The 27865-nt window shown below is 36.8% G+C and overlaps 1 protein-coding gene and 1 long non-coding RNA gene across 2 annotated transcripts; both read left to right on the top strand.

The window, feature by feature from the left end:
- Window positions 1-682: 682 nt before the first annotated feature.
- Window positions 683-27865, top strand: LOC108245844. The gene is made up of 10 exons (XM_037979741.1): window positions 683-770; window positions 2242-2292; window positions 3064-3696; window positions 3769-3834; window positions 5907-7097; window positions 10922-12571; window positions 19337-19954; window positions 20027-20092; window positions 20843-22033; window positions 25099-27865. The coding sequence occupies exons 2-10, from the start codon at window positions 2244-2246 to the stop codon at window positions 26652-26654; spliced, it is 7020 nt and encodes a 2339-aa protein (XP_037835669.1). The 5' UTR covers window positions 683-770; window positions 2242-2243; the 3' UTR covers window positions 26655-27865.
- Window positions 13264-18662, top strand: LOC112451225. The gene is made up of 3 exons (XR_003040006.2): window positions 13264-13880; window positions 16321-16397; window positions 17784-18662. It is a non-coding gene; the product is annotated as an uncharacterized LOC112451225 (long non-coding RNA).

Below are 27865 nucleotides of genomic sequence, written 5' to 3'. Positions count from 1 at the left end.
AAAAAAAGAACAATCATGATCTGGATCAGCACCAAAATTAAATCAGTTATTTTTTTGTTTTAACCCCAACATTTCCTAAAAATCTGTTCAAATCTGTTCTTCAGTTTTTACCTGATCTTTGCTAACAGACAGACAGACACAACCAGAACCAGAACCTCCTCGGTGGAGGAAATTAAAGGGTCACCTGTAGGAGCAGAGACAAGTTTTTAAGAAAGGGGTTACCAGTGACCTTGACCTTTGACCCCTTTAACCTTGAAATCAACAATAATCACCCTTGACCCCTGAGGTGTCCAGCCGTCAGTTTGACATTCCTGCTTCACATGGTTACATAATTAGAGCACTGGGTCCTCTGTGACCTTGACTTTTGACCTCATGACCTTGAAATTAATAGTGATCACCCTTGACCAATGAGACCAAACTCTAGCAGCCAGAGAGCTAGCTGGGAAAAATGTTGCAACCTACTTTAAAAGAAAAAAAATAAATTAATTATACCAAGAGGCTCTCAAAATGTTCTTTAAAAAGTTCTAAAACTATTTATTTACTCTTAAGTTATATTCATTTTTATTGGAATTCTTTGTCTTACTGATTGTCCCCACCCTGTCTGCTGAATCTGTGTAAACCCTTGGCTGCAATAGCAATTTAAAAACTATAGGGGGCGCTATGGGACACACACCTTCATACACTTTTCCTAAAAGTTTGCTTACAGTAAAGTCAACATTAAGGCTCCTTGAAGTTGCTCAGGAGGCAGTTTGGTGACGGATCAGAACACAGTGAGTATTTTCAACAAGAGTTAAAATGTGAATATATTTATTCAGCTCATAATCTGGTAGTGTATGTGGGTAATCTTCCAGCTTCAGTAGTGATATTATTAATTCTAAAATCACGTCAGTAAAATACCACAGTAAAGCCTGAAGTTTGAAAGCTTTTGAAGAAGACTTTAGTTGAATTTGTTGATAACATTGTGATGTTTTTTTGTTAGAGCAGATTTAGATAAGTGGACAGTAAAGAAGTTCTGATGATATTTCAATAGTTATTTAAACTAATTTACCTGAATTATTTTAAAATATTTTAATATAAAACTATTTTATGCTTTTATCCCTGATTACTTTGTCTGTTTCTGAATTTCCAGCTATTTTAGTGTTGATTGAATTCACAATGAAGTCAGAATCCTCGTCTACAAACAGAGACACAAACTGTGTAAAAGCAAAACCTTTTTTCAGGAAGTTGAAGCACGGATGGCGTGACAGTTTGATAAAGTCTAGTAGCGTCTGAAGTGTTCAGCTTTTACAGAAGTGGAACTGAGGGTTTCAGATATCTGGGAACAGAAACAAGAAGAGAGAGAAAAATAAAAATACAGACATTAGCAGACTGATCATAGTTAAGGTCAAAGGTCTGTTGTTCCTCCTAATAAATAATGTAAATTAATTAGTTAGCTTTTAGCAATGGGGTGAATATATAAATATATATATATATATATATACACACCATTTCTTCAGTTTTATAGGTTTTAGGATTATTTAACAGAAGTTTTAATTTGGAGTAATATTGTAGAATTAGCAATATCCCAACGGCTACTATTGTTACAGGTTTTGCATGAATTGTCTCAAACCTGGCAACCCGTATGGTCAAGTGACTGCTAGTTATGTGCACTGGGTGTGTGTGTGTGTGTGTGTTTGTGTGTGTGTGTGTGTGTGTGCGTGCGTGTGTGTGTGTGTGTGGGGGGGGCGTGTTAGAGAAAGACACAGAAGTGAGTCAGAGAGTTACTAACACAGCTTCATAGTTTTCGTTTCTGAGTTTTTATGTTTCCTTTATAGTTTTAATAAAATAGAATATGTTGACACAGCAGTGGCGACCCTATTTTTTTCATGGTTACCTAAACAAGTTGGACCAGGAGGAAAGGTTGAAAAGTTTTTGTTTTTCTCTACTACAGTACAACAGCTTGTCTGCCTGTGAGTTCAGCAGCACTTTTAACAACACAAACAAACACGTAACACAACCAGAAACAAAGAGGCATCACACATGTGAACAAACCTGCTGCAAGATGTTAACAGATGATGTTCACAGAGCAGAACTGTCACCAAGAATAAAAGTGATATCAGCAAAATGGCAGAATGCCACAGTTTCACTCTAATGTATACATTGAACAGTTTCTATGTCATCTTATCCATGTTTTTGTGCCCATTGCTGTAAAACAAATAACCTTGAAACCTAAGAATTAATGAATATATGTTTATTTTACAGAAATGCAACCTCTGAAGCGAAGCGAAAGCTATGAACTGTTACCACCTAAAAGTGAGTTTAACTCCTTAGTTTGAGCTCATTTGTGCTGAATTGGCCTCATTTTTAATTTGACTGCCTGTGAAGCTTTTGTAACTCTGCACTAATAAAAAAATAACTTGTCTGATTGTATGAACCTCATGAATGACTAATAACCAGGAAAATGATGTTTCCTGAAAATAGAACGTGAAAACTGAGTGCTGACTGAATTTACTCTAATTTGTTGAAGTACTGAAAGTATTTGATAAATTGAAATTAGTTAAAGAATTGTTAAAGTTTTAGTGAAAGATCTTGACAGGCACAAAATGAAGGCCTAATGTTGTGTTTAAATAAGTAAAAAAGACAAAAAAATCGTGATTATTTTGTTTAAAAGAATGAATTATTGTTTTTTTCTTAATGAAACATTTCAAAAGTTATTTTCTAAAAGTGCATAAAAAGTAGTTTTTAGAATAGTCAAAAAAAATACAATTTTGTGAATAAAATTGAATATAAAAAGGTTAAAACCTAAATTACCAGTAAAACATTTAAAAGAGTTGCTTTGAAAACATGCATGTGACTTGGTGTTTTTCAGGGGATATTAGTGCAACAGAGATCAGAAATATAATGCACTTAATGATATCTAACTGGGCTGTGACTGTTTAAAACCTATTGATGATTCAAAATTGTTGGAAAATTCCAATAAAATATTCAGATGTCCTGCTGCACCCTCACTGAATTCTAGATGTTTGCATCCAATCTATCCAATAAAAACAGTCAGTTAACTTTTTGATGTTTCTTTCTTTTCAGTGTCTGAGCTGAGGGTTGTTCTGCTGGGAGGCCGCTGGTATCAGAGGAATTCAGTGGGAAACCTCATACTGGGAGGAAATGTTTTCCATAGAACACCTGATGTCTGTCAGAAAGTCAGTGTAGCATTAGAAGAGAAAATAATAACTGTCATCAATCCTCTAGATCTGGAGTTATCCACAGTGCCCAAACAGACAGAGTTTATTAAAGACTGTGTGAGGGCCTCTGATCCTGGACCTCATGTGTTCCTGTTGGTTCTACAGCCTGAAGACTTCACTGAGAAATCCCAAACCAGCCTTTACTCAGTCCTTAGAAGATTCAGTGATCAATCGTTTGATCATTCAATGGTACTAATTATGCCACGCAGACAGGAAGGCTTCGGTTTCAAGGAAAAATACATGAAAACCCCTGTATTAGCAGAGTTAATCAGAAAGTGTAAATACAGATACTTAAAGTTTCAGGACATTGAACGTCCAGAGCTAATAACTCGATTGGGCCAAATTGTAAAAGAGAACAACGGAGAACATGTGAGCTACGAAGAGTTTGAGGAACCAGCATCTACTTTATCAAGTGATCTTCAGAGCAAGAAGGAAATGACAAAATCACTTTCCATTTTATCTACTGTCACAGATGCTGGTAAGTGTTGAAAAAATTCTGAAAATAAAAACTTTGTTCACAAAAATCTAGAGATTATTGTTGTTTTTACAGGTATCCGGGCATTGAAACAAATCCCGACTCATATCTCATCTTCATGGCCAAACTCTTCATCTGGCAGTAAGTTAATTTATTATGTTTTTATTCATGAATTACCACACAGAGACATCTGCAGTCAGAGGTTTCCATCCACTCATCATGAGCATGAATGTCATTCATTTTGGTCTCTTCATGATTTATTTGAACCATTCTTTTTGCAGGATGGAATAATTTTATAACTTACAACTTAAATGATTTTTATATATTTTAAAATTTTGTATATATTATTTTTTACTGTGGATTTTCTTCAGTTCACATAGGGTCACAAATATACATACAAATCAAATATATCTATTCAGATGTTGGGTCACTTATAAGAAGGTGTGTATTAGAGTGAAAATGACTGGGTATCAGGCTTAATGTTCTGTTGTAGGTTTTAGAAAGCTGAAATTTGAGAAATCAGGTTTTCTCATTTGAAGTAGTAAATGGCTTCCTTCACCCCATCTTCCTTCACTTTTTGATCCTCAAAAGAGTGTCCCTTTTACAGCTTGAGACAAGTCAAGTCAAATTTATTTATGTAGCACTTTTCAGCAACGAGGCAGTTCAAAGTGCTTTACAACATGAAAACACACACAACAATATAAAAAGCTAAACTAAATTTATCTAAAACATGAGCTAAGATAATCTAAATACAATAAATGACTACATCATACTAAAGATAAACTGAGGAAAACCAAACTAAGATATAATAAACTGTTAATAAGCTAACATAAACTAAACTAGACTAAACATTAAAACTAAAAACCTCTTTAATGGATTGTAGTGCTAAGCCATTCAGTGATTTATAAACTAGCAGTGTCATGGAGTGGGGTGAAGGAGGCCAACCCAGAGCGCAGACTCATATTGAAAAATAAACTAATTTATTCAGGAACAAAAACAAAGAGCAGACGGGGCAGCATAACATAAACTAAGTGCAAAAATACTAACTAACCGGGGAAAAACAAAAAGGATGGCGGGCCCAAGACTAAACAAAAAAACGACCAGAGAAACTCGCTGGGGAACTAGGAACCAGGAAGACAGGGCAAGAGTTCAGGAGGATGGCCGGGACGCCGTCCTCGGCGGAGCAAGAGTTCGGGAGGACGGCGTCCAGGCCGTCCTCCTGAACGTGTTGAGACAAGGCTTCCAATAAAGAATCTTGGTTCTCAGTAGTTGCTGAAGGAATGGTGGGGGGTGGAATCGGTTGGGTGAGGGGACAGGGGAGCTCTTTCCCCCCTCAGCTCCAATTCCAGTTGGTGTCCTGAGAGACTGCTGGCCACTGGTTTGCCTTCGAGGTGAGGCCTACGATAAGCAGTCTTGTCTCCCAGAAGGTGTTGAAGGAGTAGGAGGAGTGGAGCCCACACCAGCTTTGTTTCCAAAAAACACACAATCTTCCACTTCCCACAGGAATCCATCATGTATTCAGCTGGATATGTCCCGTCGGGGCAGGAGGGCTCTCTCCTGTGTCTTCTCATCGAGAAAATTTGATCTATTGTGTTGAGAGACCAGCTCACCAGATCCATAATAATTTATTTTGAAAATTATGCAAAGCGAGGCTCCAGAGAAGGAAAGACAAGCTGATGAGGGGGACAGAGAGAAGAAAAAAAGTGTCTGCCTTTGCCGAGAACAGGAAAAAAAAAAGGATAAGGCAAAGTTTTAGTCTGTTTCTATGCTTTATTAACTATTAGTTGCTCAGTTGTCCATTCTGTTATGAATTATAGGCCCTGGTGTTAAACTAGACATGAAGAGGACAGGTGATTTCCGACCAGCTATTTCAACAAAGCCTTTAACCAAAAACTTAAAATGTTGATTTTAAGTCTGATATGGAGCTGCAGAGTTTATCAGATTTAAGGGGCAGAAACTGAAAAGGAACTTTAAAATATATCTTTAGTTGAAAAGGGCTATGAACAGTAAATCAACTTGAGTTGTCCTGAATAGTCACAGCAAATACAGTCACAAGACATTTATGACAATATTGCCTGAGTCTATAAACAACCCAAGATGTCTGAAAGCCAAATGAAGAAATTTCTCTATCTTGGATTTGTGCAACATAAAGTCCTCATGTGAAAACTCAAAACTTATTTTTTCGTGATTCTAAATTTCTCTCTGTGTTACAGTTTCTGAACTCAGGATTGTCCTGTTTGGGAAAAGTGAAGACAAGAAGGCAAAACTTACCAAACTCATTACTGGGGGCCAAAATGTTCATCAGAAACATTCATCCTGTGTGTCCTTCAGTGGAGAATGGAGAGGAAAAACAGTGACAGTGGTTAAAACTCCTGACATGTTCAGTCAGTCAGTGGAAACTTTCATAGAAGAAATACAGAACTGTGTGAGACTCTGTCCTCCTGGACCAAACGTTCTGCTGCTCTTGGTGAAACCTTCTGAGTTCTCTGACATAAACAAAAAAACACTGAAGTTCATTCTCAGTTTGTTTGGTCAAAATGCCTTCAAACATTCAATGATCATCTTCACACATAAGACTGAAATGAGTGTTTCTGTCAATGAACTCCTTAAAGATTGTGGGGGAAGATGTTACACCATGTTTGAAGAAGAACGTGAACATGTAATGAAGAAGATTGAGGAGATAGTGCAGAAAAACCAAGAAACTTTCCTCACCTTCACTGAAGAGACCACAGGACCAAAACTCATCACTGAACAAACAGAAAACTCTCCTTTAAACCTGGTTCTGTGTGGGAGGAGAGGAGCAGGGAAGACCTCAGCAGCTGAAGCAATTTTAGGTCAGACAGATCTTCATCCAGCCTCCAAGCCATCAGAGAGTGTTAAACATCAGGGAGAGGTGTGTGGACGTCTGGTTTCTGTGGTGGAGCTGCCTCCTCTGTACGAGAAACCACACCAGGAGGTGATGGAGGAATCACTCAGGTGTGTCTCCCTCTGTGAACCTGAGGGCGTCCATGTCTTCATCCTGGTCCTACCTGTGGGTCTCCTCACTGATGAAGACAAGGGAGAGTTACAGACCATCCAGGACACATTCAGCTCTCGAGTCAAAGACTTCACCATGATTCTGTTCACTGTGGACTCAGATCCTGCAGCTCCAGCTGTTGTTAACTTCATAAAGGAAACCAAGGAGATCCAGGAGCTCTGTCAGAGCTGTGGAGGAAGATATGTTGTTCTCAACATCAAGGACAGGAAGCAGATCCCAGAATTCTTGGAGGCTGTAGAAAAATATATTTCTGACAGAAAGTATTCATGCAGTTATACAACTAAAACATTTGCATGGGGCCAAATGGTGGAAAAATCACAGCTGCAGGCTGAACTGAAGGAGCTCAAAACAAAGACCACAGTCTCAGGTAAAGACTTGTAAATTTATACTTTATATAATTTTTGTGTCCTCTTTACCTTTACTGTGCATTATTTTAGTTAATTTTGATTTTTTTTGTTTGTTTTTAGCTCTATAGTTAGAATGTTATTTGACTTTATAAAATACTGATATCAATAGATGATTTGTGCCATTCTTATACACCTCCACCAACCAGGACCATTCTGCATGAATCAGAGTAAAAAATCCAGCTTGGCCACTTTGTTCATGGTTAAAACAGTAAATGTTATCACAACCGTTTATTTCTTTTGTAGTTCTTCACAGAGAGATTTGATACCAAGTTACTGAAGATATCCACGAGTCATCAACCCTTAGATACATGGTGGGAAGTACTGTTTCCTGAAATTATCACTGATGTAGTGAACTGTGATGTTGATGTCCTGGAGTTGTCTTTCCTATAGTATTTGCATTGTTGGAACATATTTCAGGTTTGTTTGTAGATTTATGGTGAAACGTTTCATAAAAAATATAGAAACTGGACCACCATATTCAGATATTGATTCAGATAAACACACACACACACACACACATAAAATACAAATAAACTTGAAACTTGTTCCAACAATGCAAATACCATCAAGCCAAAGACAGCTTCAGGACATCAGGATCACAGTTCACTACATCAATGATAGAATCAATAAACAGTACTTAGTCACTGGGTATCTATACTCTGATGACCCGTTAATATCTTTATAATCGCTACCAGTTTTTGACAAAACTCTTCATGTAAAACTAAGGAAGAAATAAATGAGGAAATAAACAGGAGCACTAACTCTTGCAACTTTTAGCATGGAAATGGGCAGCCAGGCTGGATTTCTTACTCTGATCCATGCAGATTGGTCCTGGTAGGCAAAGAACTGCTCAATCTGTCTGTTGGTGTCAGTAATCTTTATTCTCAGTGTTGCAGTATCAGAACAGTTAGAGTTCATCTCCAATGGAAATTAGCTGACCTTTGTCTTCTCCAAATTTGGACATACTGTATTTAATGAACTGTCTATGACTCGAACTGCCTTGAATAATTTCCTTAATTATAAAGCAGAACATTCTCTTAAATTTGCAAGACAAAAAAACATATGAGTCTGGAGATAAACCCAGAAAATATCTGGCAAACCTTGTTAAAAAAAGATCGACTTCCCAGACTAGTTTCAATCTCAGGTGCAGACAGGTCTAGGCTTTCAGATTCTAGAGCCATTAATTCAGAGTTCACTTTTTTTACACTAGTTTGTATAAGTCCGAACAGCCCAATAATGCCTTGGATCTGATGCATTCCTTTTTCTCAGGGTTAACTCTTCCACAAATCTCAGAGGTCCAGTAAAATTTCTTAATGTCCCTATTTCCAGAGAGAAAGCCTTACTAGCATTAAAAATGATGTGTTCAGGTAAAGCCCCAGGTCCGATGGATTTGGTTCTGCATTTTATAAGGAGTTTAGTAATATTTTGTTAGATCTTATGGTAGCTATGTTTCACCACTTCTTTGCTGCTGGTATTCTTCCCCCTTCACTAAGAGAATCTCATGAAGGGAATAAAGGGAAAGAGCCACAATATTGTGCCTCTTATAGACCAATTGTTTTGCTTAATTCAGATCAAAAACTTCTTTCTAAAATCCTGGCTTTAAGGTTAGAAAAAGTACTTCCTGAAATTATTAATATGGATCAGAAGAGTTTTGTTAAAGGCCGTCAATCCAGCTGTTTTGTGGCTATAAAGACCAGGCTATGGTCATTTCCCTTGATGCTGAAAAAGCATTTGATTGTGTTGAATGGTCATATCTTTTTTTGTTTTAGAAAGATTTGGCATGGGAAATACTTTTATTAACTAAATCCACTCAATAACTCTATAATATGCCAAATGCTTCAGTTGTTACTAATGGTTGTAAATCAAATAATTTCCCTCTTGGCTGTGGAGTTTGACAGGGAGATCCTATTAGCCCTTTACTTTTTGATCTTGCCATTGAGCCATTAGCGCAAGCAATCAGGCAAAATCCACATATTTCAGATATTTTGGTCTATCAGAAAGAGCACAAAATTTCACTTTATGCGGATGATTTATTAATTTTTCTCTCTAAAACATATGGGTCCATTCCTTATTTATTACGTACAATATCTTCGTTTAGTAATTTTTCTGGTTATAATATAATTTTTTCTAAATCTGAGGCCATGCCTTTGGGATCTTTGGTTTCAATTCCAAATCTGTCTGTACCTTTTCCTTTTCATTGGTCTCCTTCTGGCTTTCTTTACTTAGGGATTTTTGTAACTCCTCATTTTAATATGACATATAAGGCTAATTCTCCCTCTCTTCAGGAATCCATAAAAGTAGATTTGGAACACTGGGCTTCCTTGCCCCTTTTGTGGTTAGGTAGGGTTTCTCTTATTAAAATGTGTATTTTGCCTAAATTGCTCTACCCTTTACAGATGATACCATTTTTGTTGACAAATAAGGTTATTGGCCTTATTTGACCTGAAGTTAGAAGGGCTTCTCTACCTTTCTCTCTCTTGCTCTTTTAAGGGCTTCAGGAGGGTTAGGTAATGATGTAACAATTCTGTTGCATTTTAGCTGTTTGTCAACACAAAAACAGTAATTGGAATTTCTCACACCAAAATGGTTTAAATCCAGGTCTCAGAGTGGAGGTTTTTCTAAGCTCCCGGGGTCATTTTAAAGCAAACTGCAATTTTCCTGAAAACAGAAGTATTTACACATGCACACTCACGTTGAAGTCAATCAATAGTTATTCTGCACATATGGAAGTAGATCAATCACAGTAACAATGGTGAAATGTTTTTAGATTTATAAATTCAGGTAACATGTAGCAGGAACCCAACTTTGTTGTTGTTCAAACAAACGTCTGTGTATTCAACATCTGGAAGTAACTGTTCTCATTCTCAAGACTGAAGTGTCTGCGCATGTTGTTGGCAAACAAAAATCACAGCGCCACCTAGTGACCTGGCTTGGAAATTACAGCAAGTTCAATGTCTTTTGCAGTTTTATCTAAACTATAATTGCGATCTCAGCATCACTGTGTGAACATGTAATGTTCCTAAAATGAACATCAGAAAATCAGTTTTCAGGAAACTGTTCACCTGTAAACTGAGCCTCAAACTGCATGAGATGCTTCGTTTATGCACCTTAAATTTACATTCACATCTCCTCCCTCCTGAGGGTGGTCAGGGTCTTTGTTTTTTGGCTCACAGAGAAATGTTTTGGTCACAAAGTTTTCCCTCAAAGTGGGAATTTAAGGGAAAATAACTGGGTAGCTTTAGAAACATTAAATCTGAGACCTCCTCCCAGGAAAACAAAGACCCTAATAACCCCCAGGAAGGATGGGAAGGAGATTAATCTGCATGTGAATTTAGCTGTATAAACGGAGCATCTCATGCAGTTTATAGCTTGGAACTCCACACTCTCCAGTTCTGAATTGAAAACAAAATCCCCAGATGGGAAGTGAAACATCTTTAGCTACAGAATAGAAGTCCAGTTGTTTTGTTTCTAAACTTTTAGGAAATCTAAAAACAAGTTTGATGTTGTTCAATTGTTTTTTCTACCCCAAAATACTCACTGGGTGCTATCAAGTTCTAGTTCATTGCTGATACAGAAAGATGGTGGTAATGCATGTTTTGGTATTTAATTATCTTGAAAAAGAATTTATAAAAATAAAATTGGTGTAAACTTTTGTTTTTATTAACCATGCTTAGCAAAAACAAAAAACTTATTTTTTGATATTCTGTTTGAACATATGGTCAAATTCTCAAACTTGGTCAGGTGTACAACAATAACTTAGTTTTATTACATTTTTTCTTTACAGATGCTGATAAGGAGCAGAGCCCTGATAGTCTCAGGATTGTTCTGATCGGGAAAACCGGCAGCGGAAAGAGTTCATCAGGAAACACCATTCTGGGAAGAGAAGAGTTTGAAGCAAAATTAGCTCAACTGTCAGTTACAAAGAACTGTCAGAAAGCTCAGACTAAAGTTGACAATCGTTCTGTTGTTGTTGTCGACACTCCTGGTCTGTTTGACAACAGTTTGACCAATGAGGAGGTTAGCGAAGAGCTGGTGAAATGCATCAGTCTTCTGGCTCCAGGACCACATGTCTTCCTGCTGGTGATAAAGATCGACAGATTCACACCAGAAGAGAAGGAGACACTAAAACTCATCAAAAACGTTTTTGGAAAGAATTCAGAAAAGTTCACCATAGTTCTTTTCACAAGAGGAGATGAGCTGGAATATGGAGGGAAAACTATTGAAGAGTACATTAAAGAATGTGACGAGTCATTTAAGAAGCTGATCTCTAACTGTGGGGAAAGATATCATGTGTTTAATAATCGTGATAAAACAAACCGTACACAAGTCAGTGAGCTGATAGAGAAGATCGACACCATGGTGAAGGAAAATGGAGGCAGCTGCTACACCAACGAGATGCTGCAAGAAGCTGAAGCTGCGATCCAGAAAGAAATGAAGAGAATCCTGAAGGAAAAGGAAGAAGAGATGGAAAAACAGAAGGAGGAGCTTGAAAGAAAACATGAGGAAGAAAAAGAAGAACTGAAAAGAAGAATGGACGAACAGAGAGCAGAAATGGAAAAGGAGAGAAAACGAAAAGCTGAACAACTTCAAGAAATGGAAGAAAAAATCCAGAAGGAGCGAGAGCAGAGAGAGAAGGGCCAGAAAATAAGAGAGGAAGAAGAAAAGAAGAAAAGAAAAGACGAAGAAGAACGACAGCTTCAAGAGTGGGAGAGAGAACGAGAAGCTTTGGAGAAAAAAATCAAATCAGAATCAGAAGAAAAGGAGACGATCGACAGAAAATTGGAACAGATGAGGAAAGAGATGGAAGAAAAACGAGAAGCCAGAGAAAAGGAGAAAAACGAGTGGTGGGAAAAACGAGACAGAGAGGATGAAGAGAGACGTGAAGAAGAGCAAAGAAAACAGAAAAAACTTCAAGAAGAATTTGAGAAAGAAAGAGAAGAATATGAAAAGAAAAGAAGAGAAGAAGATCAGAAGAGAAGAGAACAAGAGGAGGAGGAGAGAAAAGAGTTAGAAGAAAAATACAAGAAAAACATGGAGGACATGAAGAAGAAATATGAAGAGGAGGCCAGAAAACAAGCAGAAGAATTTAATGAGTTCAAGGAGAAATACAAGAAAGAACTTTTCGCTCTGATGGAAAAACATGATGAGGAGCTGAAAGAATTGAAGGAGAAACATGAAAAAAATATACAAGAAAAAGAGGAAACTCACATCAAAGAGTACAAACTGTTAGTTGATCTCACAAATCAGAAAGAAAAGAAGCTGAGAGAAGAGCTGACAGAAAAGGATAAACAACTGGGAAATGAAACTGAAGTGAAAAATAAATTAAAGGCAGAAAAAGAAAAACAAATCAAAGAAAAAGAAGATTTGCAGAAAAAACAGGAAGCAGAATTAAAAGCTTTGAAAGAAAAATATGCTGCAACTTGTACGATCATTTAATCTTTGTTCCAAACACAATAAAGTGGCAGCAGGCATGAAATGCAAACAAAATGTTTTTGAAAATCCTATTGAGAAATAAAAGAAATTCAAAATTGGCATTTTTCTGACTTTTAGATGTATTTTTATTTAACTTTTATGCCGAAATGTTTTTTGTGCTTTTTTGTTTATACTTTTATTACATTTTGTTTATGTTTTTATTACAGCAGAAATGTAATCAATATGTTAGGATGAATACATGACTAATAGTTTCATCTTGTTGAACATTTTTCACAGATTTCTGCTTTATATATATATATATATATATATATATATATATATATATATATATATAGTAATGGTGAACCAACTGGACATTGTGGTGGTGCATAAACAACAGAGGAAAGCAGTTGTGGTGGATGTAGCAATACCGAGTGATTGCAACATCAGGAAAAAGAAGCATGATAAACTAGAGAAATACCAGGGCCTCAGAGAGGAACTGGAAAAGGCCTGGAAGGTAAAGACCACAGTGGTGCCTGTGGTCATCGGGGCCCTAGGGGCAGTCACCCCCAAACTGGAGCAGTGGCTACAACAGATCCCAGGAACAACATCAGACNGATACTGCGCAGAACCCTCAAGCTCCCAGGCCTCTGGTAGAGGACCCGAGCTCAGAGGATGAAACAAAGACCACCCGCGGAGGGTGAGAAGGGAATTTTCAAATTTAAATATATATATTGTTACTGTTTTTTTAAAAGTTCTAAAACTATTTATTTACTCTCCAATTTATTTATGTAATAAACATATAAATGTACTAAGTTATATTAATGTTTATTGAAATTCTTTGTCTCACTGATTGTCCCCACCCTGTCTGCTGAATGTGTGTAAACCCTTCGCTGCAATAGCAGTTAAAAAACTATAAGGGGCGCTATGGGACACACACCTTCATACACTTTTACTAAAAAACCACAGGCATGTTTAAAACAGCTCAAGTATTGATTAAAAACAGTTTTCCTTATGGGGACCTGGATTTTGGTCCCCATAAGGACACGATTCCCCATGATGTGAGGAAAACAAGAACACACACACACACATATCTGTCATAAAGAGGTTTCTCTGAATGTTAAAGGTAATGCTATAATTCAAGGAGGCAGAAGAGACTCCTTCAAACACTTAATGCTGAACATAAAGAGGCCCCGCCCACATACAACATGCACACACACGACCGGTCAGACAGGTCTTTGCAGCCATTTTGTGAAAGTGCTTACAGTAAAGTCAACATTAAGGCTCCTTGAAGTTGCTCAGGAGGCAGTTTGGTGACGGATCAGAACACAGTGAGTATTTTCAACAAGAGTTAAAATGTGAATATATTTATTCAGCTAATAATCTGGTAGTGTATGTGGGTAATCTTCCAGCTTCAGTAGTGATATTATTAATTCTAAAATCATGTCAGTCAAAAACCATAGTAAAACCTGCTGTTTGGAAGCTTTTGAAGAAGACTTTAGTTGAATTTGTTGATAACATTGTGAGGATTTTTGTTAGAGCATTTAAATAATTGGACAGTAAAGAAGGTCTGATGATATTTCAACAGTTATTTAAGCTAATTTACCTGAATTAATTTTGAATATTTTAATATAAAACTATTTCTCGCTTTAAACCCTGATTACTAGGCATCTGTTTCTGAATTACCAGCTAATTTAGTGTTGATTGAATTCACCATGAAGTCAGAATCCTCGTCTACAAACAGAGACATAAACTGTGTAAAAGCGAAACCATTTTTCAGGAAGTTGACGCACGGATGTCGTGACAGTTTGATAAAGTCTTATAGAGTCTGAAGTGTTCAGCTTTTACAGAAGTAGAACTGTGGGTTTCAGATATCAAGCAACAGAAACAAGAAGAGACAGAAAAATACAAAACAGACATTAGAAGGCTGATCATAGTTATGGTCAAAGATCTGTAGTTCCTCCTAATAAATAATGTAAAATACCTAATTACTTAACTTGCTGTGTAGTATTTTGTTTTGTGTTTTTTAAGCCTTTTTGACTATTTTAAATGGAATTTAAAATGTATTTTGTTGTTCATTCTCAGTTTTTCACTTATCTGCAGTTATGGGGCATCATCATAAAGACAGTGATTTTGCTTAGATAGACAAAGGGGCTCACGTAGCTTCAGCACAGAAATATAGTTTATTGGGTGCAGGCTGATCAAAGTTTAGAGAGAAATATGTTGAGTTTAGTCCTGTTCATTAATCACAACCAATCAGATTTGTTATTTATGGCACTCAATCCTAAGCTGTATTTGCCTGTTGTCTTTTAAGCCAGAGTTTTATTTATCATCTTATGTTGAAAAATGAATGGTTTGTGCCCATTTTGGTCAAATGGACAAATTCCGAACCTTAACCCTCACCCCCCGTCATGAACTTTGGGTAGTGACTGAAAAAATGAGATCTTGGATACAGGCAGTCAAAAAGAGTTTTCTCTGCAGGCTAGCTGGACTCTCCCTTAGGGTTAGGGTGAGAAGTTCGGTTATTCAGGAGGGACTCAGAGTGGAGCTGCTGCTCCTTCACATCAAGAGTAGCTAGTTGAGCTGGTTCGGGCATCTGGAAAGGATTTCCCCTGAATGCCTCCCTGTCGAGGTGTTCCAGGCATGTTCAACTAGGGTGGAGTGCCTAAGGAAGACCCATGACATGCTGGAGAGACTATGTCTCTTGTTGTGGAATTTTCTTTAACAAGAGGACAACAGAGAGTTCTGTCTTTCAAGATGTATTAAAAGTTTGCACAACCATGAAAACATTCAACAGACCAAAAAAGTCTGTTGAATGAAATCTGAAGCACACAACAGGTTGCTCCTTTTTTTACACCAGCTTGTAGGCTATTCTAGTAAATTTCCAAACATTTAGAAGTGGTCAGGGGGAACAGAGAGATCAGATAAACTGATCAAGAGGTAATGAAATATGAGGTAACAACAGACTTCCTGGTCCCTGCACCCTGGAGCCCTATAAAAATAGGATGAAAGGCATTCTAGCATTCTAACCTAAATCACGATGACATGAATGCTCTGTGTTTTTTCACAGTTCACAAGCAGGTTACATGTATCAGTCTTAACTCACATAAAGCAGAGAATAGAATTGAAGACATTTTTTCCCATTACACTCTCTGCTGGCCCGGGAACTCTGTGGAATCCTCCTGGAAGAGGTGGTTATGGAGAGAGATGTCTAGTTCTCAATGCTCCAGCTGCTGCCCCCTGTGTAGATAATGAACAGACAGAAGGATGGACGGCACGGTAAACTGTGTTTACAGACAATGATCTGTGGAAGTGTTCCTGAGCAGAACAGAACCAGAAGATCACCAACATCCAGCCTTGACCTTTGACCTCAGATATTTCTCCAGATTCTTCAGATCTGTTGATGATGTTATGAACTGAAGATGATGGGAGATTCAGCGTCTTTTATTGAGGAACTTTATTCTGAAAGTGTTCCTCTGTTTTCAGAGAGTTCCTGTCAGCCTGGTGAACCTCTGCCCATCTTTCCTTCTGACAGATTCAGCCTCTAAAATGATCTTTTTATCTCCAGTCATCTGACTGACCTGCTTTTATTTGTATGTTACACAACATTCAACTTTTTAAAAAATTTGGGTTTCATAAATTAAGTTTCAAATCCAGGTTACTTTCTCACTGCTGTGGTCAGGCCGTAGGAGGTTTATGAAACATTTCTGTGTTTTAACTTCTGTATAAAATAGTTTTTCTTAAAACATTTTTTTTATATTTTGCCATTAGGTTGTTTAAACCAGAATTGTTTTCTTGCTGACTTCGTCTGATGTGACAGAGTAACATCATGGCTGCTGCAGCATCAGGTGAGTTTTGTTAGTCTCTTCTATGCAGCTCTATTAGCATATAAAAACAAAATAAAAACAACATTTTGTGTTGTGTTTTTTAATCCCCTCGCAATCAAATCTGATCAAAATGTTTATGTGACCTATCTATCTTACATTATATGTCACTTAGATACCAGCTTCTGGCCCAAATGTGACAAAAAAAAGTTCTGCTTAACTCTCCCTATTTTTTTATTATTATTTTCTTAGAAAACAGCTTCAAAGCATGTTCAGAAAGTACATGACTTTCTTCCTGAAATAAATGCTTTGGTTAAATCCAGACCTCCCTTTCCTTGGCATCACTCTCCAGCTCCTCCTGGAGGATCCTGAACTGTTCCCAGACTAGAGAGGATATATAATCTTTGCAGAGAGATATAGGTCTCCCTTCAGTGGAACATGCCTATTAAATCTCCAGAGGGAGGCAACCTAATCACCCAAACTACTTTAATGTCTAGATTTTAGTTATCTGGGGTATTACTGTATATATCCAAACTCACCTCAGGAATCCCAATGGATCTCACCAAGAGGTGAAAGATGAAGGTTTTGTCCATAGGCATAAATCACTGGGGGGTCTGAATCCCCCAAAATTTGGAAAAACAAAGATTGTTATACTTTTAAGCAATTTAACAAACAGAAAGCAAAGCCACCATTTTTTAGGCATCATTCAAACAATGGCACAGCCCATCACTGTAAGCATATAGGAGTGGTGGAATTAGCATGGACAAACACCTTCCAGGAAGCACAACATCCAAGGCAGCTGCGTTAGTACAATGTTAAGAGTTCCTGCCTTTCAAGTGAGAGATCTGGGTTTCATTCCTTGGACCTACTCCAATTTCCTTTGACCCTTTTATGTTTTATTTTTCTCCTGCCAGCTTAAATTTTTTGCTTCCAGTGAGTAGCTATTTTGCTAAAGTTCACCATCAACAAATGATATGTCACATTTTATATAATTCCACTTCTAAATAAAATTACACATTTGGAACAAGACTGTATTTTCAGCACCTCACAATTGAATCTTATGTGTGAAAGCCCAGTCCTGCCATTTAAACAATAACTAAGTAGCTAACCATACAAACTGTACAATTAGCATCACATTTTCTGTGAAAAAAGATAGGATTTATGAAGCTTAATACCCCTTTTGCTTTAAAGTCCAAACATGACATTCAGTAGCCACTTAATTAGTTAGTTCACTTAAAAGTGGATATTATTTAAGAGCAGAAAGACAGAAAATTGACCGAAAACTACACCCATATTTGATGTACATTGATACTTGTTCATCATTATTCATCCTGCAGAGTGAACACATTAAAAATCTTTATGAATCCTGTAGTTAGGCTAATCTGAATTTTTGTTTACACATTTCCATAGCAACACTGGACATCAGTACATGCCTGTCCTCCCTGTGGTCATGATGGAAAGGTTTCCTTTTTGGACTTTATTTTTGTGTCTGGATGCAAGTCAGATGTTTAGAGACTTGTTCCTATATTTTTTATGGTTTTATACAGTATTTTTCTAAACAGAATAAAAGTATTGTTTGTCACTTGACCACGTGACCTAAAAGCAGAACCAAGCACCATAATGAATTTTAAAAATAGTGCTAATGGAGAATTAATCCAAAAACATTTCAGAAACAATATAGAGGAATATGTTTGTGGCATTTCTGCAACCGGTCTGCCTGGTCACAACGGTAATTAAAGTTGAATTTTCTTTTCTTTTTACAACAGTATATTGACTAAAACTTGAGTGTCACCCAAAAAATTGCTCTTAATGTCATTATTTGAGTTTGTCTGAGTTATTTTTCTGCATGTATTTGTATGTTTTGGATCCTTGTGTTTTCCATGTCTGTGTATAATATTTAGTTTTGCTCCTTGTTTTTTTGTGTTCTGATTAGTGTTTTGTTCTTTGTTTCCTGCATCACTACTTACCTGCCCTCAGCTCTGTAATTCCCCAGCCTGCCTGCCACGCCCACCTCACCTGTTCCTCATCATGTCCCAGCTGTAACTCATTTCCCACTCACCCTCAGTTTCTTTAAAAACTCTTTTCATTCATGCATCGCTGGTTCATTCCTTTCTGACTGCTTTTTGACGTTCATGCGCTGTCTTTTTACGCCTCACTACCTTAGTAAGTTTTTGTTGTTTTGTTTTTTGCTGCCATGTCAGAAAAAAGTAATAAAGAAAAGTAATAAAAAGAAAAAAAACTAAAAAATAAATGGAAATCAGTTGTTGCTTTTGAATTTTGGTTCAACATCTTTCTGTTATCCATGTTCAGTGTGGTACACACAATGATACCAAACAGCCCTGTGACTACATGCCACCTTTAAACAGGCAGACTGACTGATTCCAGGACTGAACACACCTGTGATGCTGATTACAGGACATGTCCCTGGGGACACTCACTCTTTTCTAGGAGAACTATTCTATATGCCATGGCCAGTTTCATTTTTCTTTTCTTTAAATAATTCTGTTGAACCAAAGTTCAAAACCAGTGACTGATTTTCACTAGTTCGTTTTTAGTATTTTTTTCTTTTTAGTACTTTTGTCAGTTTCAAGTTATTTCAGTGAACTTTGGGAGTTTTTATTTCTTTAATAAAAGGGTAAAAATAGATTTATCTGCATTTGTACACACCCTGTGCTGAAAAACACACAAGCTGTGTTTGGCTGGTGAAGCTTCCAGTTTATCAGAAGGGCTAAATGTTTTAAACTATGTGGTATTTTGTGCTGCTGTTGATGCACTGATTTTATTTTTATTGAAATTAGCAGATTATTTTTATTCAATCAGTAATGTGTTTTGAAATTTTTGAGTTCATTTTAGACTCCCATTGGTGTTTTTTTGATTTGGGACTAAAGACTAAACAGCCCCAGGAAGTAAATTTGCCCCTGTCAGTTACCCTTCTTATGTTGTTTTTTTTTTTATTATTTCAGTGTCTGAGCTGAGGGTTGTTCTGCTGGGGGGCAGCTACTCTCAGAGGAATTCAGTAGGGAACTTCTTACTGGGAGTAAAGGCTTTCTGTGGAGCACCTTCCTCCTGTGTGAGAATCAGTGGACCATACGAAGAAAAAAAAATAACTGTCATCAACACTCCAAATCTACAGTTTTCAAAAGCAGACAAACTGACAGAATTTATTAAAGACTGCGTGAGGGCCTCTGCTCCAGGACCTCATGTGTTCCTGTTGGTTCTACAACCTGAAAACTTCACTGAGACAGACCAAACCAGCCTTTATTTAGTCCTTGGAAGATTCAGTGATCAATCGTTTGATCATTCAATGGTACTAATTATGCCACGCAGACAGGAAGGTTTAGGTTTCAAGGAAAAATACATGAAAACCCCTGTATTAGCAGAGTTGATCAGAAAGTGTCAATACAGATATTTAAAGTTTCAGGACATTGAACATCTAGAGCTAATAACTCGATTGGGTCAAATTGTAAGAGAGAACAATGGAGAACATATGAGCTACGAAGAGTTTGAGGAACCAGCATCTACTTTATCAAGTGATCTTCAGAGCAAGAAATCTTCTATTTTATCTACTGTCACAGATGCTGGTAAGTGTTGAAAAAATTCTGAAAATAAAAACTTTGTTCGCAAAAATCTAAAGAATATTGTTGTTTTCACAGGTATCCAGGCATTGAAACAAATCCCGACTCATATCTCATCCTTATGGCCAAACTCTTCAACTGGCAGTAAGTTAATTTTATTATGTTTTTATTCATGAATTTCCAGACAGAGATATCTGCAGTCAGAGGTTTTTATCCACTCATCATGAGCATGAATGTCATTCATTTTGGTCTCTTCATGATTTATTTGAATCATTCTTTTTGCAGGATGGAATAATTTTATAACTTACAACTTCAATGATTTTTATATATTTTAAAATTTTTGTATATATTATTTTTTTTACTGTGGATTTTCTCTAATTCACACTGGGTCACAAATATACATACAAATCAAATCTATTTATTCAGATGATGTCACTTATATGAAGGTGTGTATTAGAGTGAAAATGACTGGGTATCAGGCTTAATGTTCTGTTGTTGGTTTTAGAAAGCTGAAGTTGCAGAAGTCAGGTTTTCTCATTTGAGGTCAGAAATGGCTTTCTTCACCTCATCTTCCTTCATCTTTTGGTTCTCAAAAGTGTGTCTTTTTCACACCTTAAGAATAAGTTTTAGTCTGTTTCTACATTTAATTAACCTTTAGGAAAAGACTTCAAATGGAGCTGCAGAGTGTATCCGAATTTATTGGCAGCAACTGAAAAGATGCCTTGAAATATATCTTTACATTTATGACAATATTGCCTGAGTCTATAAACAACCCAAGATGTCTGAAAGCCAAATGAAGAAATTTCTCTATCTTGGATTTGTGCAACATAAAGTCCTCATGTGAAAACTCAAAACTTATTTTTTCGTGATTCTAAATTTCTCTCTGTGTTACAGTTTCTGAACTCAGGATTGTCCTGTTTGGGAAAAGTGAAGACAAGAAGGCAAAACTTACCAAACTCATTACTGGGGGCCAAAATGTTCATCAGAAACATTCATCCTGTGTGTCCTTCAGTGGAGAATGGAGAGGAAAAACAGTGACAGTGGTTAAAACTCCTGACATGTTCAGTCAGTCAGTGGAAACTTTCATAGAAGAAATACAGAACTGTGTGAGACTCTGTCCTCCTGGACCAAACGTTCTGCTGCTCTTGGTGAAACCTTCTGAGTTCTCTGACATAAACAAAAAAACACTGAAGTTCATTCTCAGTTTGTTTGGTCAAAATGCCTTCAAACATTCAATGATCATCTTCACACATAAGACTGAAATGAGTGTTTCTGTCAATGAACTCCTTAAAGATTGTGGGGGAAGATGTTACACCATGTTTGAAGAAGAACGTGAACATGTAATGAAGAAGATTGAGGAGATAGTGCAGAAAAACCAAGAAACTTTCCTCACCTTCACTGAAGAGACCACAGGACCAAAACTCATCACTGAACAAACAGAAAACTCTCCTTTAAACCTGGTTCTGTGTGGGAGGAGAGGAGCAGGGAAGACCTCAGCAGCTGAAGCAATTTTAGGTCAGACAGATCTTCATCCAGCCTCCAAGCCATCAGAGAGTGTTAAACATCAGGGAGAGGTGTGTGGACGTCTGGTTTCTGTGGTGGAGCTGCCTCCTCTGTACGAGAAACCACACCAGGAGGTGATGGAGGAATCATTCAGGTGTGTCTCCCTCTGTGAACCTGAGGGCGTCCATGTCTTCATCCTGGTCCTACCTGTGGGTCTCCTCACTGATGAAGACAAGGGAGAGTTACAGACCATCCAGGACACATTCAGCTCTCGAGTCAAAGACTTCACCATGATTCTGTTCACTGTTGACTTAGATCCTGCAGCTCCAGCTGTTGATAACTTCATAAAGGAAACCAAGGAGATCCAGGAGTTCTGTCAGAGCTGTGGAGGAAGATATGTTGTTCTCAACATCAAGGACAAGAAGCAGATCCCAGAACTGCTGGAGGCTGTGGACAAAAATATTTCTGACAGAAAGTATTTATGCAGTTATACAACTAAAACATTTGCACATGGCCAAATGGTGGAAAAATCACAGCTGCAGGCTGAACTGAAGGAGCTCAAAACAAAGACCACAGTCACAGGTAAAAACTTATAAATTAATACTTTATTTAAATTTTTGTGTCCTCTTTACCTTTAATGTGTACTGTTTTAGTCATTTTTTGGTTTTTTAGCTTCATAAATAGAATGTTATTTGACTTTATAAAATACTGATATCAATAGATGAGTTGTGCCGTGTGATGTTGATGTCCTGGAGTTGTCTTTTCTATAGTATTTGCATTTTTGGAACATATTTCATGTCTGTTTGTAGATTACTGCAAATACCATAGAGGCAAAGACAACACCAGGACATCAGCATTACAGTTCACTACGTTAATGGTAGAATCAATAAACAGTACTTAGTCACTGGGTATCTATACTCTGATGACCCATTAATATCTTTGATAATCACTACCAGTTGTTGACAGAACTCTTCTTGCAAAACTAATGAAGAACTAAATGAGGAAATAAACAGGAGCGCTAACTCTTGCAGCTTTTAGCATGGAAATGGGCAGCCAGGCTGGATTTCTTACTCTGATCCAGGGGTAGCCAAAGTGCTGTACACCAACTCTCTGCTATTCCTGTATCGATTTGATACAGTGGAGGCTTCTGCACTTCCCATATCTGTGCCTTCTGTCACTTTTTTCAGCAGTTAAAACTGTTTAATCCGTTGTTAACATGTCGTAAACTGCTTTTCCGAGCCGCCTTTAAATGCAGCATGAGCGCTAAGACGCTAGCTGGGTTTACAAATGTGGGGCAGCGAAGGAAACTTGCTGCTGTGCAGAGCTGCTCAGGTGTATGTTAGAATCATGGCAGCAAACCAGCAAAACGCAAACTTTGCACATGTTTTTTCCCCCAAACTAACCGACTGAGTTGAGTAAAGCTGTTGGATACAGCTAATGTTAGCTAAAAGAGGACTATACCAGTACAGCACCTTGAGCTTGTTATGAAGTAGCCTGTAGGCTACTGGTGTTGTTGTTTATGTTCAAAAGTGGGTAGTACTTGTTACATTTACTTGAGTAACCACCCCTGTTAAACTCGTCTGGAGCCGGGGCTGTTTTCATTAGACCCACATGCCTGCATTATGTTTTTTTATTGGTCTGTAATCTAATCAGAAATGTCCTGTTTTCATTAGCTAGAAGCAACAAATCATCAGCATTGTTCATTAAAATGGTACATTACTGATGTATTAAAATTAAATACGATAGGTACACTTAAGGACATTGTATTAGCCTAGGTAATACAGTCGACAAGTACTTTTACTTTTAATACTTAAGTAGTTTTAAAAGCCAGTACTTTCTTACTTTTACTTAAGTACAAATGTTAACATGGTACTTTTACTTTTACTTGAGTACATCTTTGACTGTGTATTTGTACTTTTACTTAAGTACATTGTTTGAGTACTTTCTACACCACTGCATTTAATTATTGTGAAAACTAAAGACTGTTTTTGATAAAACAGATTTCTTAATTCAATAGAAAAAAAATGAGTTTGAAAGCTAAAAATCTTAAATTTACTTGGGCTGTTTGTTTCCTCTTGCTAAATTTTGTTAAATGCAAACATTTAGTAGACATCTAATACATAGTTTAAAGATGTACTGAACTTTCATGTTTTGAATAAATTTAGTACAATTATAACTTAGACATCTAAGAACATGTCCTGGTGGAGATTCTCTGTCATCCAAGCAAATACAAAAAGTTTACAGTCAAAGCAACTGAACGTCTTTCTGTAGTTGAACACATTATGAAGCGTTTTTAACTCAGAACTGGAAAGTGTGGAATTCCAAACTTTGGGCCCAGTTTTGACGATTCTGGTTTTAAATGAATATGGAACAATTCTGTAGCATTAAAGCTGTTTGTCTGCACAACAACAGCAACTGGAATATCTGACACCAAAACCTTTTAAATCCAGGTCTCAGAGTGGAAGTTTTTCTCCCAAGTAAAACCCTTTTTTTAAAAAGCAGAAGTAATTGCACATGCACACTATGGTTGCAGTCAGTGTTTATTCTGCACATGTGCAAGTAGATCAATCACAGTAACAGTGGTGGAATCTTTTTAGATTTTTAATTTATAATAAAGTAACATGTAACAACAACCCAAGTTCATTGTTGTTCAAACAAACTTCTGTGTATTTAACATTTGGAAGTAATTGTTCTCATTCTCAAGACTGAAGTGTCTGCGCATGTTGTTGGCATACAAAAATCACAGCATCACCTAGTGACCTAGCTTGGAAATTACAGCAAGTTCAATGTCTTTTGCAGTTTTATGTAAACAATGATTGTGATCTCAGCATCACTGTGTGAACATGAAATGTTTTTAAAATCAACATCAGAAAATCTATAATCTATATAATCTATTTTCAGGAGACTGTTCACCTGTAAACTGAGCCTCAAACTGAATGAGATGCTCTTTTTATGCAACTTCAGTTTACGTTCACATCTTCTCCCTCCTGAGGGTGGTCAGGGTCTTTGTTTGCTTGGCTCACAGAGAAATGTTTTGGTCACAAAGTTTTCCCTCAAAGTGGGAATTTGAGGGAAAATAACTCGGTAGATTTAGGAACCTTAAATCTGAGACCTCCTCCCAGGAAAACAAAGACCCTAATGACCCTCAATAGGGAGGAGAGGGAGATTATTCTGCATGTGAATTTAGCTGTATAAACGGAGCATCTCATGCAGTTTATAGCTTGGAACTCCATACTATCCAGCTTTGAATTGAAAAAACTCCTCAGATGGGAAGTGAAATGTTTTCAACTACAGAGTAGAAGTCCAGTTATTTTCTTTTTAAACTTTTAGGAAATCTAAGATCAGGTTTGATCTTGTCCAGTTGTCTATTCTACTCAAAAATACTCACTGGGTGCTGTCAAGTTCTAGTTCATTGTTGACACAAAAAGATGGTGGTAATGCATGGTTTGACATGAACAATTTAATTATCTTGAAAAAGAATTCATAAAAATAAAACCAGTAAAATTGGTAGAAACATTTCTTTTATTAACTAAACTTAACAAAGATATAAAACTTTTTTTGATATTCTGTTTAAACAGGTGGTAAAATTCTCAAACTTGGTCAGTTGTGCAACAATAACTTAGTTTTATTACTTTCTTATTTTACAGATGCTGATAAGAAGCAGAGCCCTGATAGTCTCAGGATTGTTCTGATCGGGAAAACCGGCAGCGGAAAGAGTTCATCAGGAAACACCATCCTGGGAAGAAAAGAGTTTGCATTTGAATCCTCCCAACACTCAGTTACCAAGAATTGTCAAAAAGCAAAGACTGAGGTTGACAATCGTTCTGTTGTTGTCGTCGACACTCCTGGTCTGTTTGACAACAGTTTGACCAATGAGCAGGTTAGCGAAGAGCTGGTGAAATGCATCAGTCTTCTGGCTCCAGGACCTCATGTCTTCCTGCTGGTGTTACAGATCGGCAGATTCACATCACAGGAGAAGGAGACACTAAAACTACTGAGGGACGTTTTTGGAAAAAAATCAGAAAAGTTCACCATTGTTCTTTTCACTAAAGGAGATGATCTGGAATATGATAATAAAACCATAGAAAACTATGTTCAAACAAAATGTGATGATTCATGTAAGAAGCTGATCTCTGACTGTGGAGGAAGATATCATGTGTTTAATAACCGAGCAAAAGACAACTACACACAAGTCAGTGAGCTGATAGAGAAGATCGACACCATGGTGAAGGAAAATGGAGGCAGCTGCTACACCAACGAGATGCTGAAAGAAGCTGAAGCTGCGATCCAGAAAGAAATGAAGAGAATCCTGAAGGAAAAGGAAGAAGAGATGGAAAAACAGAAGGAGGAGCTTGAAAGAAAACATGAGGAAGAAAAAGAAGAACTGAAAAGAAGAATGGACGAACAGAGAGCAGAAATGGAAAAGGAGAGAAAACGAAAAGCTGAACAACTTAAAGAATTGGAAGAAAACATCCAGAAGGATCGAGAGCAGAGAGAGAAGGACCAGAAAATAAGAGAGGAAGAAGAGAAGAAAAAAAAAGAGGAGGAAGAACGACAGCTTCAAGAGTGGGAGAGAGAACGAGAAGCTTTGGAGAATAAAATCAAATCAGAATCAGAAGAAAAGGAGACGATCGACAGAAAACTGGAGCAGATGAGGAAAGAGATGGAAGAAAAACGAGAAATCAGAGAAAAGGAGAGAAAGGAGTGGTGGGAAAAACGAGACAGAGAGGATGAAGAGAGACGTGAAGAAGAGCAAAGAAAACAGAAAAAACTTCAAGAAGATTTTGAGAAAGTAAGAAAAGAATGTGAAAAGAAAAGAAGAGAAGAAGATCAGAAGAGAAAAGAACAAGAGGAGGAGGAGAGAAAAGAGTTAGAAGAAAAATACAAGAAAAACATGGAGGACATGAAGAAGAAATATGAAGAGGAGGCCAGAAAACAAGCAGAAGAATTTAATGAGTTCAAGGAGAAATACAAGAAAGAAGTTTGTGCTCTAATGGAAAAACATACTGAGGAGCTGAAAGCTCTGAAGGAAACTCACAGCAAAGAGTACAAACTGTTAGATGATCTCAAAAATCAGACAGAAAAGGAGCTGAGAAAAAAGAATAAACAAACCAAAGAAATACAAGATTTGCAGAAACATCAGAAAGCAGAATTAAAAGCTTTGAAAGAAAAATTTGTTGTAAAATATTGTACAACCAGCTGATATTTGCCCCTGCAGGAACTTTGATTCTTTATTTAATCATCAGATAACATCATCTACACATAGACATAATCCACACAGATTTGTAACTGCCTGATGTCTGTTTTGTTTGTTTGTAAATTCACAGGTAAAGTCTTTAGTATCAAAATTTACTATTAAGCCAGTTTTCTAAAGCGTTAAATTAGTTCTGTCACAGGATGTTATAAAGCTGGAGGAACCAAACACAGAATAAAGTGGCAGCAGGCTGGGGATAGATAGATAGATAGATAGATAGATAGATAGATAGATAGATAGATAGATAGATAGATAGATAGATAGATAGATAGATAGATAGATAGATAGATAGATAGATAGATAGATAGATAGATAGATAGATAGATAGATAGATAGATAGATAGATAGATAGATAGATTTTATTGCAGACTTGTAGTCATGCTGAAATGCAAACAAAATATTTTTAATAAATTTACATAATAAATAAATGGTAAGTGAACAGCAAATTCAAAATTTTACATTTTTCTGACTTTTAGATGTATTTTTATTTACCTTTTATGCTGAAATCTGTTTTTGTGCTTTTTTATTTATACTTTAATTACATTTTGTTTATGTTTTTATTACATGAGAAATGTAATCAATGTCTTATAATGAATACATGATTAATGATTTACTCTTATTGAATATTTTTCACAGATTTCTGCTTTATATACTTACAGTTAACAGATACTGTCTTTCATTTACCATATGTGCTATTAAGCTAAATCGCTGAATATTCTTCAGATTTTTTTTATTGTTCTTTATTGTATCTTGTAAATAAATCATTTTTAATGTTTTATTTGGTTTACAAGCTACAATTTTTTTTTTTAGTTAAATAGCATAACCCTTATACAAACTTGTCAGGAAGCCGAACTCTTCCCATCCTGCTCCACCCCCACTCCACTCCCTGGGGTAGTTCTCTTAAATTTTATCTGTTTTCTTTATGTTGGAAATCTTATTTGTCTAAGATATTGTCGTTTTATGCTGTCCTAACTGTTTTGTACCATGAATGTGGGAGGAATGTAATTTCAATTCTCTGCACGTCTTTTAAAGGAAAATTTACAATAAGGTTTAACTGGAATCATTAATTAGTAAATCAGATAAATGTATTAGAGTTTGAAATGTTTTTTGTTCACTGTTCTTTCTGCTGATGCACTCTTAATAAATCCTGTCATAGTTTT

This window comes from Kryptolebias marmoratus, linkage group LG1 (genome assembly GCF_001649575.2).
Source record: "Kryptolebias marmoratus isolate JLee-2015 linkage group LG1, ASM164957v2, whole genome shotgun sequence".
NCBI classification, from domain to species: domain Eukaryota; kingdom Metazoa; phylum Chordata; class Actinopteri; order Cyprinodontiformes; family Rivulidae; genus Kryptolebias; species Kryptolebias marmoratus.
The sequence above is the reverse complement of the archived record's forward strand: the minus strand, read 5'-3'. Positions and strand labels throughout refer to the sequence as shown.

Excerpts from the sequence above, each read along its gene's own strand:
- LOC108245844 (XM_037979741.1), top strand. The coding sequence starts at position 2,244 with ATGCAACCTCTGAAGCGAAGCGAAAGCTATGAACTGTTACCACCTAAA. Across the intron at positions 3,697-3,768 it reads ATCTACTGTCACAGATGCTG|GTATCCGGGCATTGAAACAA; the intron begins GTAAGTGTTGAA and ends TTGTTTTTACAG. Across the intron at positions 12,572-19,336 it reads TGCAACTTGTACGATCATTT|TGTCTGAGCTGAGGGTTGTT; the intron begins AATCTTTGTTCC and ends TTATTATTTCAG.